This window comes from Eptesicus fuscus, chromosome 4 (assembly GCF_027574615.1).
Source record: "Eptesicus fuscus isolate TK198812 chromosome 4, DD_ASM_mEF_20220401, whole genome shotgun sequence".
Taxonomy (NCBI): domain Eukaryota; kingdom Metazoa; phylum Chordata; class Mammalia; order Chiroptera; family Vespertilionidae; genus Eptesicus; species Eptesicus fuscus.
This window is the reverse complement of record NC_072476.1, coordinates 78,816,890-78,832,617: the sequence shown is the minus strand read 5'-3', so window position 1 is coordinate 78,832,617 and position 15,728 is coordinate 78,816,890. Positions and strand designations below refer to the sequence as shown.

Here is a 15,728-nt window from a genome sequence, read left to right as displayed (position 1 = left end):
GCAGGCAGAGTGGTTAGGGGCAATCAGGCAGGCAGGTGAGTGGTTAGGAGCCAGTAGTCCCAGATTGCCAGAGGAATGTTCGACTGCCGGTTTAGGCCTGATCCCTTTAAACTGGCAGTAGGACATCCTTCAAGGGGTCCCAGATTGGAGAGGGTGCAGGCCGGGCTGAGGGACAACCCCCCCCCCCCCAATCCCACACCGTGCACGAATTTTGTGCACCAGGCCACTAGTATATAATAAAAGGCTAATATGCAAATCGACCAAACGGCGGAATGACCGGTCACTATGACACACACTGACCACCAGGGGGCAGACGCTCAATGCAGGAGCTGCCCCCTGGTAGTCAGTGCATCTCACCGGGGGAGTGCCGCTCAGCCAGAAGCCAGGCTCACGGCTGCTGAGCAGTGGCGGTGACAGGAGACTGGACTGCAAGAGGGTGCAGGCCAGGCTGAAAGACTCCTCCCTCCCTCTCTCTCTCTCTCTCTCACACACACACACACACACACACACACACACACACACACGCGCGCGCACTAATGCACAAATGTCATGCACCGGGCTTCTGGTATTTCAATAAAGAAAAAAATAATTCTGGGTAGTGTTGCAGCCCAATGACTACATTGTCATGCTCCATATATTTATATACATAAACATATTTGTATATGTGTCTACACATACACAGATAAAGGTTATATGCTTGTTGGATTCCTATTCTGTATCTGATATTTGGACTACTTTTATTTTTATTGAAATATATTTGACACATAACATTGTGAAAGTTTAAGGTATACAACATGTTGATTTGATATATTTATATACTGTGTAATATCATTGCTTGTAGCATTAATTAGTAACTCTGTACCACCTAATCTGATCATTTCCCCTCTAAATTTATTGGAAAATGCGTCTTGTAGTGCTGGAGGATATCTCCTTTTCCATGTCTCCTTGTGTTCCCTTATGGTTTTCTCTCTGACTGGAGTTGAATTATTATTCAGAGATACTTAATAATTTTGATAGGTATTTTCACAGGCATGAAGTGCTCTAGTTTTGATATTTAGGGACAGTCATTTTGTGCTGTGAATATGTCTGGAAGTATTTATTCCCCTCCCCCCTCCAATAATTCTGAAGAGCAGAAATAGCCTTTTCTTCCTTTGTATTACTTTGTATTCTTGTGTAATTTTTAATACAGTATTCTGCATATTATAATTACATAATAAATACTGATTGCTTTAAAACTTCAGAGTATGATATTAACTTGTTAATTCTTTGTCTTTGTCATAGATGCTTGATTTGTTTTCTTTGTTTTGCAGATTAACTAAACTCCAAATACTAGAACTTAGAGAAAACCAGTTGAAAATGTTGCCAAAGTAAGTATAGGTTCTGTGCTTTCTAAAATTTAATTTAGAATTTTTAATTAGGTCCTTAGAGAAATATTAACTTTTTAATATCTGAGATACAAGTGCAAATTATTTTAAAAGACTGGCATTTGTGGTCACATTTATATTAGTTGTGGTCAGTGTAAAAATCTGTTCATCTATATTTGGCATTTAATGGTGATTTCATAGTCTCTGGAACACAGTCTTGTGTAACAGAAGTCAAAGTAATAAGTATGTAAAACCGGCTTGAGTCCCAAATAAAAGTCCCAATTCATATACCAGAATTCTTACATGATACTCACTAGAGAAATTCAAAGGATCTTCATGTGAAGTCTGATAACTATAGTTCTAAGAGCCTGTCTGGTTTTTCAGTCTAATATAAATGAGAAATGGGGTGGAGGGCCCCCTACTGGTAAGCAAACATCAAGAAGAGATGGCAGTCCAAGAGCAAATAAGATAAACAGATCTACAAATTCAAAATACACTGTGTAGTCTGTTCATTTATTGTAGAAATGTCTTAAAACACCCTGAATTCATTGCTACTTTTTTTTTTTACAGTTTAGGGTTTGGCAAACTATAGTCTGTGGTTAAATCTGGCTCACTGCTTATTTTTGTAAATAAAGTTCATTGGAACCACTTTCATTTACATATTGCTTATGGCTGCTTTTGCTCTGCAGTGGTAGAGAGAAGTAGTTGTGACGGAAATTACATGCAAAGATTAAAATATTTACTATCTGCCCCTTTATAGAAAATTTTGTTGACTCCTGTTACAATTTGTTTGTCAAAAGTTAATTGTCACCTCTTCAGAGAAGTATCTCCAGTTTCCCAGGAATTAGTTGTTCTATTTACTCAACTTCTGGGCACCATGTTTACTTAATAGTTATGACATTTACCACACTAGTCCCATTTTTTTAATACATTTCACTCCCTTCTTACCTGACCAGCGTATGTAAATATGTATCTTGCACTCATGTACTTACATCTTCTTCCGTCCCTTACCCCCATGACTATAATCTTTGAGGGCAAAGAGCATATCTAGGTTTTTTGGGGTTTTTTAATATATATTTTTATTGATTTCAGAGAGGAAGAGAGGGACAGAGAGATAGAAACATCAATGATGAAAGAGAATCATTGATTGGCTGCCTCCTGCACAACCCCCACTGGGGATTGAGCCCACAACCTGGGCATGTGCTCTTGACTGGGAATTGAACCGTGACCTACTGGTTCATAGGTCGATGCTCAACCACTAAGCCACGCCAGCCGGACGAGCATATCTAGTTTTGATTCACCAAAGACATTATGTACTAGTTCAGTAATTGTTTAGCGCAAGAATGATTGGCAGTATATAGTGATAGTTGTGATTATAAATTAAGTGGGAATTAAAGTTGTGAGTATAAATTAAAGTGGGAATTAGACTAAGGTTTAAATATGTTACATATTTGGTATTGTCATTGTCTCCTTAATTCAAAACTTGACTTTTTTATAAGAGGTTTGAATAATCAAAATGTAATTTATTTACTGAAATAGCCTACAGTTAATATGATCTATCTGATCATAAGGAATTCACTGATTTTAACTCAGTGAATTTTAACTCCTTAGCTTCAGATTTGCAAATATAATTATTTTCTGTTTTGTTTTGTTTTATGACTTATGATTAGAACCTTTGAAGCTTTACAAACTCACATCAAAGGTCAGAGCAGTGGGAAAGCTGTTATTGATTCATAGTTAAGGGAAACTTAATACCATCTTAATAGTGGAGGGCATATACCAGGAACACAAAGGATGTGATTTTTCCTTTAAGACAGGAGAAGATAAAAATGAGTTAAATACAAAAGAATTTTAGAGGTAAATAGGAGGAAATTTGAGGGATATTGTTTCTACTTTCTTCTTGAAGTGGGAAGCTGGGTCTTAAATGTAAAGACTTGAAAATGTAATAAAAATGAAATTGTGTGTCTTAGGTAGATTTTTGAGGTGTAGGAGTAGGACCAGAATTGCCAGTAGTAGCTAGCTACACGTTCAGATGGGGATGCTTTTAGGATTTGACATTACATTTCCTCTTTTTATTGCATATATGTGGCATTCACATTTTCTTAAATCAGTTTTAAAACAACTTTCTAAGGATGTCATTTGTAAGTTTTCCAATGCATTGCTTCTCTTTTTGTTCCTTCTTTTGTAACCTTCCCTTGTTGATATGATTAATTGGTACATGTGAATTTTCTGTTATCTTGTCACAGCCCCTCTTTACTTTTCTGAAATGTCCACCTGATAACAGCATTATGGACCAAGGAGTTAAATACCATAGCTTCTAATCTTTCTTGAGAAAGATCCTTGAAACACCTTTTGCTTTGTTATAAAGCAAACTAGAACTGGCTTATAGGTTTCCTGGGACAAAGACAGATAAGAGTAAGGGAAGTGAATTGTAGTACCTCATAGTACCTGAAAACAAACAGACTTCAGTAAATCTAAGTTAAATAAAGCAGCTTTGAGAAAAATTGGTTTTGTGAGATGAATTAAATTAGAATTGATACAATGGCATATTTAAAATGGAAGCACTGGGGAAAAGTAATGTTAGGTCCATAACACAGTGACATTACAATTATGATATGTATTTTATATTTTTTCACTAAAAAGCCAGAGAAACATTTGTTAGTTTATTTTACTTACTGTTTCTAATATGTTAAATTTCCAGACATGATAGAATTGCACGTGCACATTATATTTTATACTGTATTTTTACTGTAACTTTTCTATGTTTAGAAATACCATAGTGCTCCAGCTACCTACAGTATTCAGTACAGTAACATGCTGTATAGGCTGTAGCCTAGGAGCACTAGGCTGTACTATATAGCCTGTAGGTGTAGTAGGCGTAACTATCTAGATTTGTGTAGGAATACTCTGTGATGTACAAATAATGACCAAATCACCTAACTTTTCTCAGCAATATTTCCATCAATAATATTTCCATCATTAAGTGAGACATAACTGTATGATGACTTCTTTTTCTTAGAAAACTTTTTATTTTGTCAACATATGAAAACCTATACATCAGTAGAGATTACATAAGGATGTTTTACACTGTTCTTTTGAAAGCTTCCATGTAATTGATATTTTGTATACTTAATTCTTTATTAATCTATTGTGCACAGAACCATGAATAGACTGACCCAGCTGGAAAGATTGGATTTGGGAAGTAATGAATTCACAGAAGTGGTAAGTTCTCACCAGTAGCACTGTCCATAGTCTTACATTTCATCAAGAACAAAATGTGAAAATTAATGTATTCTCTGCATTTTTTAAAGTATGAAATTGGGTAAAGATAAACACAATTTTGAGAGACAAGATATGAAAGTTCTTAACAGAGAAAATTAACCAGATAGAAACATTTGATAGGAGTGAGGATTAAAAGTTAAAATTAATGAGAAATCCATATACAAAGGTAACCAAAAATTTTTAGGCATAGGGAGTAGAAAGTTTGAGAGATTGTAAGGGAAAAACAAAGTTTCATCAGACTAGAATGCATGATAGAAAAGTGCTACTTCTGGTCAAAACTCTCAGGGGTATTGCTTAGGAATTTATTCAGTGCTAAAACTGAATAAATTTTACTTACTAGGTAAAGGGGAAATATTGAGTGAAACAACGGTTATTGTTGAGTTGGTAGTGAGATCTCTGGGTTATGTTTCTTGCTTTGTATGCTAAGTGTACTATGATACTGAATGAAAAAGGAAAGGGGTATATAAGCATTCTTTAGCTTCAGTCATTTCTCCAAGAGAACTCAGAAATTTGCCAGATATATTTTTGAAGAAGTTATTAAAAATGTTTACATTATGTCTGCAAGTTTATTTTTTTTTAATTGTGGTAGATTTCAAATGATAGTGTTGAGAACAAGAATTCTGCAGCACTGCCAGCTGCATGATTGCCCTGTGGATATTGTTTTGTACATTTGCTCACTAAATACACTCAGCTTCTCAGTGAGGCTTTGGTACCTCGTTTTATTTTAAAGATTCTTTCATATTCTTATATTTTAATTAAAGGTGATTTATGATTGGTTTTATTGTGTGTTTAGGAAGACTTTACTGCTTGTGAAAAAATATATGTTCTATGCTTCCCAAATTAACTATTGTACTCTCTCGATATATGTTTTATATGTATTAATCTATTTCCATATTAACTTTGAAAATTCTTAATTGTTCATTTTATGAATCGGCAGCACTCAGAAATCATTAATTTTTGTACCATTTTGGTCTTCCAACTATATATACAATATATTTTATAAAAAACATCCTGTTAGAATTATAACAGGTAAAGCTCAAAAGGAATTTTTAAAATATCCATGTTGTACCTAGAATTCTTACCAATATTTATATGTTAAAAGTAAATCTGAATGATATGCTTTTTATCTATTACTGATGTTATTATGGTGATTAGATATGTTGGTACACGATGCCATCACAATGTCATTGATTGGACACAGGTTTGTGGGGTGACAAATACCTTTGAAGGATGAATTCAGAAGAGCCTCCAAGGGTGAAATGGCCATGGTCAAATTTTGCCTGAATACCAAGGACCACTGCAACTCTGATTGATCTTTTGGGTCCTCAACATTATATTATAAACAATCTTTCACCATATTATTGCTGAGAGTTTAAAATAACTGGGCCACTCAGTTGGTTGGAGTGTCGTCCATACACCAAAAGGTTGTGGGTTTGATTCCCAGTCAGGGCAACATACCTAGGTGGTGTGTTCCATCCCCAGTTGCAGCACATATGGGAGACAACCGATTGATGTGTGTGTGTGTTTCTCTCTCTCTCTCTCTCAAAATAAATAAAAACATATCCTCGGGTGAGGATTAAAAAATAATAATCTATAATAATAAAAGTGTGATATGCTAATTAGATCGGACGTCCTTCTGGATGAAGCCAGGGCTGCGAGGGAAGCCTGGGTCCTGGGTGCCAGAGGGAAGCCGGTGCCAGCAGCCGGGGGAAGGAAGGCCTACTCTTGCACGAATTTCGTGCATTGGGCCTCTAGTAATAAAATAAAATAACAGAATGCACTTACGTGATTATGCCGTGGTTTACTTACCTTTCCCTTATTGGACATTTAAGGTGTATGTTGCCCTGTTTCTTTTTTTCTTTCCTCTTTTTTTAATAGCCATGTTTTACAGGTAATGATTGAGAGTAGTTTTTTTTTGTACTCTTGAAAGCAGTGGCACTTACTTTTATTTCTTTATTAATTGTATAAATACGTCCATCCATTATGTAATCAGAAGCTTACATGAATGTTATTCAGTCTGCTGTTAGGGATCGTCTATCTTTGTGTTCTCCTGTAGTTGTGATAATAGAGAAAGACTTGACTCTAGGCTCTGCTTTATTTCCTCCTCATTTTTTTATTTTAAACTAAAATTTGTCATTAGACATTTCCAGGGGATTTTTTTTTTTCCGAATAAAAACATTCAAGTAAATAATTGGATTCCCCCCTCTTCCTTCTAAATCCAAACAGCCTGAAGTACTTGAGCAACTAAGTGGATTGAAAGAATTTTGGATGGATGGGAATAGACTGACATTTATTCCAGGGGTATGTATATCAAATTTTAAATGGCTTTTCTTACTGCTCTGTATCCTTTGCAGTTTTATTAATTGTATACTTTGAAATCATTTTTACTTGGTGAAAATATGGATGGTTATTTAATTCTCAATAGTATTAAATAGTTATAAACAATTTTTTATTGTTAACACATAATTAACTAAAATCAGAAAATTTTCACTATAAACTTTCATGAAATAGTCTTTTTTTAATACCATGCAGTGTGTCCTTCCCAGTGGTTGCAATTGACTTTGTAATCTAATTCAGTTTGCCCATGGAATTGTTCAAGTAGAGTATTTTCCATGTAGTTTCTGTCTTATCAACTGACATTTTGTTCATTCCCACACCTAAAGCGTAAGAATCCCTGTATGTGTTATCTCCCTTGCCAATGATGGACAGCTGAGTTCCCAAGAAAAGTATATGTCCATGTCACTCTGCTGGGCCAAAATTAGTAGGAACTCTTAGCTTTATTACTGAATACATAACTAATGGTATTTTTAAATTGTGTTTCCTCTCTCATATAAAACATTTAATTATAAGGTATAACTTGGTATTAGGTCCATTACCTAAACGTTTTACAGATCATTTACTATTGATAGTCATTCGATCTTCCTTTTTTACTTATAGTTTATTGGTAGTTTGAAACAGCTCACATATCTGGATGTTTCTAAAAATAATATTGAAATGGTTGAAGAAGGAATTTCAGCATGTGAAAACCTTCAAGATCTCCTATTATCAAGCAATGCACTTCAACAACTGCCTGAAACTATTGGTTTGTATTGCTTTCTAGTTCATGGAATTAATTTTTAATAATGTAAAATCTGAGGAATTAAGTTTTTGCCATTGTTGAGATAGTTTTACTGTACTGCTGAAGTCACAAATCTTACTTGAATTTTTCCTAATTTACTAATAATTTTTCCTAATTTACTCCTTTGTTGACATTACTGTATTTTTCTTTAAGAAAATGTCATTTTTATTACTATAATAAAATTTTTTTTAAAAAAAGAGGTTAATTGATCCAAACTTGGTTTAATTTTTTATCATAGCCCTTAATCTGATAACTTTTTTCAGTCTTCATTTTAGACTCACAAACACGAGAGACCAGTTTAGCAAATTTTATGAGAGTCTATTTATTCATCTAGTTGCTTGTCTGATGATGCATCAAGGGAATTAAATAATTTTGATTAAAGAATCAAAAAGTTAAATCTTGGCTTCTTTGTGACGTTTAAATGTAAAACCAAAAAATATTTTTACATGTTTTTCAATTGAACTACGTAGTTTTTTTAGCTCAGGTTACATTTTTAAAATTCCATAATTTATTCAGTATGTTTATTTTAAATTAAGCTCCATTTTCTTGCTTTAGTATTTGTTATTCATAGAATACATATAATAGTTTGTTACACACCTATGAAAGCTAACTTCATACTACCATTTCTTTAATTCATTAGTACCACAAGTTTGTATTACATGTTTTTACTGTGCATGGCATTATCTTAAGGAGGAGGACTATAACAGTGAACAAAGCAAACAAAAAGTCCCTACTCTAATGATGCTTACATTTCAGAGGGAGTTAAATAGGTAAATATACACTAAAAATTGAAAATGTATGCTAAGGGAATAGAGTGAAGGGGTTTGTATAGTATCCCCAGGTTGATTAAGAAAATTTTATGATTAATGTCAAATGTCATTTGTGCTCACATTGACTTGCTTATAGTTCAAGCTGGAAAATTGTGTATTATTTCTTCCCTAAATAGGTTCATTGAAGAATGTAACAACTCTTAAAATAGATGAAAATCAATTAATGTTTCTACCAGACTCTATTGGAGGGTAAGATTTTTGTGAATTAATAAAAATAGAAGATTTTACTTTCAATTTAGCATGCCATATATATTTTCAGATAATTGCATAAATACCATCTAAAGGAGATTTCATAAACATTTAAAAAAGCAACTGATTGCAGGTTGAGTATATTTATAATAAAGATAAATCGATTTTTTATTGGTGAAGTTTATCTTAGTGAAGACAGAGTTTTGCTAGTTTCATTAAAGTCAAGTTCAAAAGTTCCTAGGTTCTTAAGTTTTGGATTATATATAAGAAATATTTTTAATGCATGTGTTTTTTTCTTAATTAAAGGTTAGTATCAATAGAAGAACTGGATTGTAGTTTCAATGAAGTTGAAGCTTTACCTTCATCTATTGGGCAGCTTACTAATATAAGAACCTTTGCTGCAGATCATAACTACTTACAACAGTTACCCCCGGAGGTACTGTATTTTAACTTTCTTTTGAATTTTCATTTTTTTCTAATTATTTATTATAGGTATCTAGTATGGTTTTATTTTCTTTCAGAAATAATTATGTAAGTTATTTTTTTAGCTACATTGGTTTACAAGAAATACCAGAGATACTTTTCTTCATACATGAAAATTAATAATTGAAAATATAATTAATAAAGGGAAAATATAAAATTAATAAAGGGAACATATAATTTACTTTTATAAATGAGAAGAGTATTTTTTATAACTTTTGAAAATATTTTACTTATGTCTGTTTAATAGAAAGCCATGTTTCTGATCTCCAGTTTTATGTTTCTCTTTCAGATTGGCAGCTGGAAAAATATAACTGTGCTGTTTCTCCACTCCAATAAACTTGAGACACTTCCAGAGGAAATGGGTGATATGCAAAAATTAAAAGTCATTAATTTAAGTGACAATAGGTTTGTAATATGTATTCATTGGTTTGTTTATAGAAGACATTGATTGGATAAAATTAAAGTTTCACTATATATGATAGAAAATCTAATACATGTTCTTTTTATATATACACTTATTTTTAAATAGAATTTTTATCTGAAATAATGATGCAATTTTACCTGATTTTAATTATACTGTTGTTATTTGTCACAGTTCTTTTTTTCTAATGTTTTTATTGATTTTTAAAGAGAGAGGCAGGGAAAGGGATAGAGTGATAGAAACATCCATGAGAGAGAAACATCATTGATCTGCGGCCTCCTGCACACCCCCTAGGAGGGACAGAGCCTGCAACCCCTGACTGGCAATAGAACCGGTGATGTCTTGGTTCCTGGGTTGATACTCAACTACTGATCCACACCAGCTGAGCTTCATGTTCACTTTGTGTTGACTTTAGTTATGCAACCTTTATTCTCTCCTTTATAGCAAACTTTTTTATTCCTAAAGTCAGATCTTCACCTTAATACTGCTATTGAGCAAAGCAGCTTTTAAATGTAATCTGCTTTTTGTATTTTTCTGAGCAAAGGTGTGATTAGACACCCATCATATAGCTTGGACAATGTAGCCAAGGTGTAGAGCAAATAGATCACTAGGGCTGCTAAATTGTAACAAAGTTTAAGGTAAGAACAATAATTTTTCCAGATGTAAAGGTAAAATACAGTAGTCCCTCCTTATCCGTGATTTCACTTTTTGCGGTTTCAGTTACCTGCGGTCAATTGTGGTTCGAAATATTTAATGAAAACATTCCAGAAATAAGCAGTTTATACGTTTTAAATTGTGTTCTGTTCTGAGTATCATGATGAAATCTCAAGCTGTCTCACTCAGAGCATGAATCATCTGTTTGTCCAGCATATCTACAGTATATATGCTACTTGCCCTGTTCATCACTTAGTAACCCTCTTGTTATCAGATCAGCTCTCACCGTATCACAGTGCTTGTGTTCATGTAACCCTTATTTTATTTAATAATGGCCCCAAAGCACAAGAATAGTGAGGCTGGCAATTTGGATATGCCAAAAAGAAGCCATAAAGTGCTTTCTTTAAGGGGAAAGCTATGTATGTATTGGGGGGAAGCGGAGTGGAAGTAAATATAGGGTTTGGTACTATCCTTGGTTTCAGGCATTCACTGGGTGCGGGGATGGGGGTGGAACTTACCCTCTGTGGAAATGGGAACTTCTGTAATGATAAAAGAGTGTTTCTAGAGCATTTTTACATTTTGCTTTCATAGTTTCTTATAAAGTACTCAAAACAATTCTATGAAATAGTATAACAGGTATTCCCATTTTTAGAGGAGAAAATTAAGATTCATATTTAATGAGCTTTAATGAAAACCCAGTTTTCTGACTAGATAGGATATTCTGACTTCCTTTTTTTTTTTTTTTTTTTTAATAACCACTGCCTTAAAAAAAAAAATTAAATCCTTGTTTTAGCCCATACATTGTACTCTAAAACTAAAAAAAAATAAATTAAATCCTTGTTTTAGCCCATACATTGAACCCTAGGTTCCAACAAATTGCCTTGGAAGATGGGTACAAAAGAGTAGATAAGTGTAAGACAGAAGGTTTAAGTAGACATTCTATTTTAAATAGGATTCTATTCTAATTTAGTATTCTAATGAGTTTTATATTACTTTGTTTTTACTTGTTATAATGTTAAAATAGTCCTCTTGAGTATGAAAGTGCTGGCTCACAATGAAATATAGATTAGTGCAGTTTCTATAACAAGCTGTCACTATGAGTGCTTCCTATAACAGTTTGTTCTCTATAAATACAAATAAAACATCCAAAGCAGTTTTATGAGACATTGCTTAATGTGTTCTTGGTAAGGATAGTTAATATTATTTCTTATTAGATAATTTTTTGAGGTTATTGGATAATCCATTCCCCCTCGACCAAATTGATTCAATTGAAGAATTGTATCTTAAAAACTGATTCTTATAAAACTGAATAATATTTTGTTTTATGTCCCATTCAAAGACCTATATTTCTTTTCCTGAATTAACTCTTTTTCTCCTATTTTCGTATGCAGTACCATAACATTTTTTAGAAAACCATTCAATTTACTCTCATTTTAACATTTCTCATGTTAAAGTTTAATTTTTGTTTGTATCTTTTCCAATAGGTTAAAGAATTTGCCCTTTAGCTTTACGAAGCTACAGCAGTTGACTGCAATGTGGCTCTCAGATAATCAGGTGAGCATTCTGATTTTGAAATTACTGAAGTTTCAATTGTTCTAAACAGTTATGTACTCTAATTTACATAGTATTATTTAAGAGCACTTATACTGGTGAACACACGTAAAAACGTATTATTTAAAAAAAAAAATCTTAGAAAATATTTACATGCAGATAATTTTAGTTAATTATCTAAAACACGTATAGATTTTTAAATAGTAAATTCTGTGGGACCTGTCTGATTTCTGCTAAATCTATTTAAAAAAACATATTTTTAGGTTAGGAGGTCAGACACAATACTCCCTAACTTTTTAGTTTTTATAATAATTCTCTATGGCATATATCTGTAGAAATTCGATAATTTAAATTATACTTCTAATTAAGCACTTTCTCATACCTTAAGGAAGTGTTTCTAAGTAAGGGATTAAGAGTTATACCTTGGGCTTTTCTTTGTTTGGTAAACATTTATTGAAAGCTTACAGCAGACCACGAACTACTCTGGAAGCAGGAGATACATTGGTGAAGCAAATAGACTCTTCTTAGATCCTCATTGAGTTCACATTCTCATGGGAGACGAACAAACAAATATCTATGTAATGTTTCAGAGCTAAAGAAAAATCTTGATGGGCATTAGAAGAGTATCAGGGTTGAATATACTATTTGCTGATTTTTCTCATAAAATAAAGCTTAATATTTGACTTTCAGCAATGCCTTATAATAATTTATCTAAAGCTGTATTTTCCTGAGGTTTAGATACACTGGTCTCATGAGGTATTTATAAGTTCAGTAGTGACATTTGCTTCAGGGACTGTATTTTGTCTCTCTTTTGGAGTATATTAACAATCCTGTTGTGTACTACAGTAAAGAAATCCATTTGTCTGTGTATCAGGATTCTCCAGACTTCTTAACTGAGGATCCCTTTCCACCTACCTCTTACTAAAACCCTAAAAGTCTTAAGTTGATGTTGATCCACACTTATGAATCGGACTGTAGTATTTACTTGTTCAGAAAATTAGGAAAGGAGATATTAAAATGATGATATCTTTGTTTTTATTATAGCTTGAACACAAGTGTGTCCATGTATTTGGAGCTCTTAACTATCTGATCTTTCTTAATTGAATTATTTACATTTGAACCTGATTTGAAATTTTGCAGCCGGATTCACAAAACAGGGCTCTGTCATATGTGAATTATTACAGTGTGAATGATACATAACTCCCAATCTTGGGGACACTTAGGCTGTTAGTAAATAACACTGTGGTAGATAAATCATTGCTAGCAGATTATGCCAGGTGACTGAGTTTAGTGAAATTATCTAGTATCTGATATAGTTTCTTCATATTTGCATTGTTCTATTCTTGCTTCCATTTGTTAATTACTTCAGTACAAAAATTATGGTGATGAGGGTCTTGTGTTTTTCTCAATTTGACAAAATAGTAAATAGTAAAACATAGCTATAAAGCCTCCCTAACAGTGTGACCCAGACGTTTTACTACAAAAGAACAAAGTATGGTGGAGAAGGTATGTGACAATGGTTTGACTATGAATTACGAAAATAAAGTGGTCCTGAATATTTCACTGACAACGTAGGGAGTATATCTATAAGCAATATATGCAATAACATAATTTTTCATGAGTCTCTCTGATGGCTTGAACAGAACAATTAATTATTCCTCATTCATTTTGCCATTCTCACTTAAGAACCATTTATTGAACAACTGCTTCATGTCAGGCAAACTAAGGTCACTTTAATACAATGTGGTAAAAGTAGAGCTAAGACTTCAGCATCAAAGAAAGGAAGCATAACTTGGGGATGTAAAGGCGGAGAGGAGGAGATACCTGCAGTGCCTAATTACTTTCAAAAGAGTTACAGGGATTTAAACAAAGGAAGGGGGCCCTAGCTGGTTTGGCTCAGTGGATAGAGCGCCAGCCTGCAGACTCAAGGGTCCCAGGTTCGATTCCGGTCAAAGGCATGTACCTTTGTTGCAGGCACATCCCCAGGAGGGGGTGTGCAGGAGGCAGCTGATCGATGTTTCTCTCTAATCGATGTTTCAAACTTTCTATCCCTCTTCCTTCCTCTCTGTAAGAAAATCAATAAAAATATATTTAAAAAAAAATAAAAATAAACAAAGGAAGGGGAAGAGTGTTCTGGTTAGAGAGAATATCATGAGCCTAAGTATTTACTGCTGAATCAGTCTAGTATATTTGGTAACTCTACAAGTAGTTGGTTCATCGTGACTAGAGCATTACCTATTAGATGGAAGAATAGGTAATGAGGCCAAAGAAGTATACAGTGACCAGGTCATAGAGCATGTTGTATGCTATGCAAAGGAGCTTGTATTATATTTCAAGAATAGTAAATAGACTTTTTTTTTTCCTTGCACATCAATTCTGATAAATTAATAAGTGGATCTGAAAGATTGTTTTAAGGATTCTGAAGCTATATTCAGGCTCAATTAAAAATTTCTGTGATTAGGGTGACTGTAAGTTATTGTCCATATTAGGCTAGGATACTTCATAGTGAAAGAGAGGCATATAGTCATTGATCAGTTATTCATATATGTCTTCAATTTAAGAGGAAGAAGTGATACATGTCGATCCTATAGGAGATAAGGAATCATTGTCACATATGAGCAGGCAAATGCTCTGATCAGATTGATATTGTAGAACAGTAGTGGGGAACATCCGGCCCGCAGGCCATGTAAGGCCTGAGAAATAATTTGGTCTGGCCCTGCCAAGGCATTAGGGGTGAGTTAATTAAATGTTTGAACAAATATAACAGGCTAATTTTAAAGTTGATAATTTTGTATGGCCCACAAATGATGTTATAAATATCCAAATGGCCCTCGGCAGAAAAAAGGTTTCCCACCCTTGTTTTTTTTTGTGCTGTGTTATGAAAGATGGATTTAGCAAGGGATGAGGCCAGGTGTGAAGGCACGGGAGACTGGTTTGAGGGCATTGGCATACTTAAGGCAACAGAAAATGCTGCCTTGAAATAAAGTAATGATAACAGTGCTAGGGAAGAGCCAGTATATTTAAGGCATAACTTAAAAAGTCATGTCAGTACAGCATTTGAAGAAGGCATGTATGTGAGAAGAAAGGAAGTAAAAGCAAAAATGATCCTTAAAAGTTTTGCTTGAGTGACTAGGTGGAGATTAATACCATAACCAAAATAAGGAACCACAGAGGAGAAAATATGTTTCTGTGAAGATGTTAAGTTCCAGTTAGGTATACTGCATTTGAAGGACCCTTAACATTGAGGTAGGCATGTATAGAACCGTTTTAGTGGCCATGAGACCCCTTGGAACTTAATTTTAGGCTATGGTTTCTATGTACTTGATTTCTCCTTTCTTTTAATTTCTAACTTCCAGGGATTTCTCAAAATTACTCCTAATGGCGTAATTTCCTTTTTCTCAGTACCATAATATATTCCTTTTAACTTGTAAAATTTTTTTATTAAAAAGATTTGTGGCACAAGAAGAAATATAAGATTTATCCCATCATCTTAATCACTTTTTCTAGGGGGCAGTTTCATTACTTTTATTGTTTTCTCAAAATTGATTATTTAAAATGTTTTTAAATGCTAGGGATGGATGAATCCTGAGGACTACTACCATGTAAGTGGCAGGTGAGTTAATAGTCTTAGAAAGAGTGACCATAGAGGTAGAAGGAAAACTATGTGGTGGTGGTTTCAAGTTAAGGATGAAGCAACTGGCTTAAAAGGAGTTGAATCAGCCGAAACCAGTTTGGCTCAGTGGATAGAGCGTCGGCCTGCGGACTCAAGGGTCCCAGGTTCGATTCCGGTCAAGGGCATGTACCTTGGTTGCGGGCACATCCCCAGGAGGGGGGTG

The 15,728-nt window shown here is 33.9% G+C and overlaps 1 protein-coding gene across 8 annotated transcripts in view; it reads left to right on the top strand.

Moving 5' to 3' along the window:
- ERBIN (erbb2 interacting protein) overlaps positions 1–15,728 on the top strand; it is a 112,276-nt gene that overhangs the window by 55,513 nt on the left and 41,035 nt on the right. For all 8 annotated transcript variants that reach the window (XM_054715210.1, XM_054715212.1, XM_054715211.1 and 5 more), the window contains 8 exons: positions 1,311–1,367; positions 4,523–4,586; positions 6,873–6,947; positions 7,584–7,728; positions 8,711–8,783; positions 9,090–9,219; positions 9,556–9,671; positions 11,826–11,895. In XM_054715210.1, the coding sequence (XP_054571185.1) occupies positions 1,311–1,367; positions 4,523–4,586; positions 6,873–6,947; positions 7,584–7,728; positions 8,711–8,783; positions 9,090–9,219; positions 9,556–9,671; positions 11,826–11,895 (730 nt within the window). The remainder of the gene's footprint in view (positions 1–1,310; positions 1,368–4,522; positions 4,587–6,872; positions 6,948–7,583; positions 7,729–8,710; positions 8,784–9,089; positions 9,220–9,555; positions 9,672–11,825; positions 11,896–15,728) is intronic.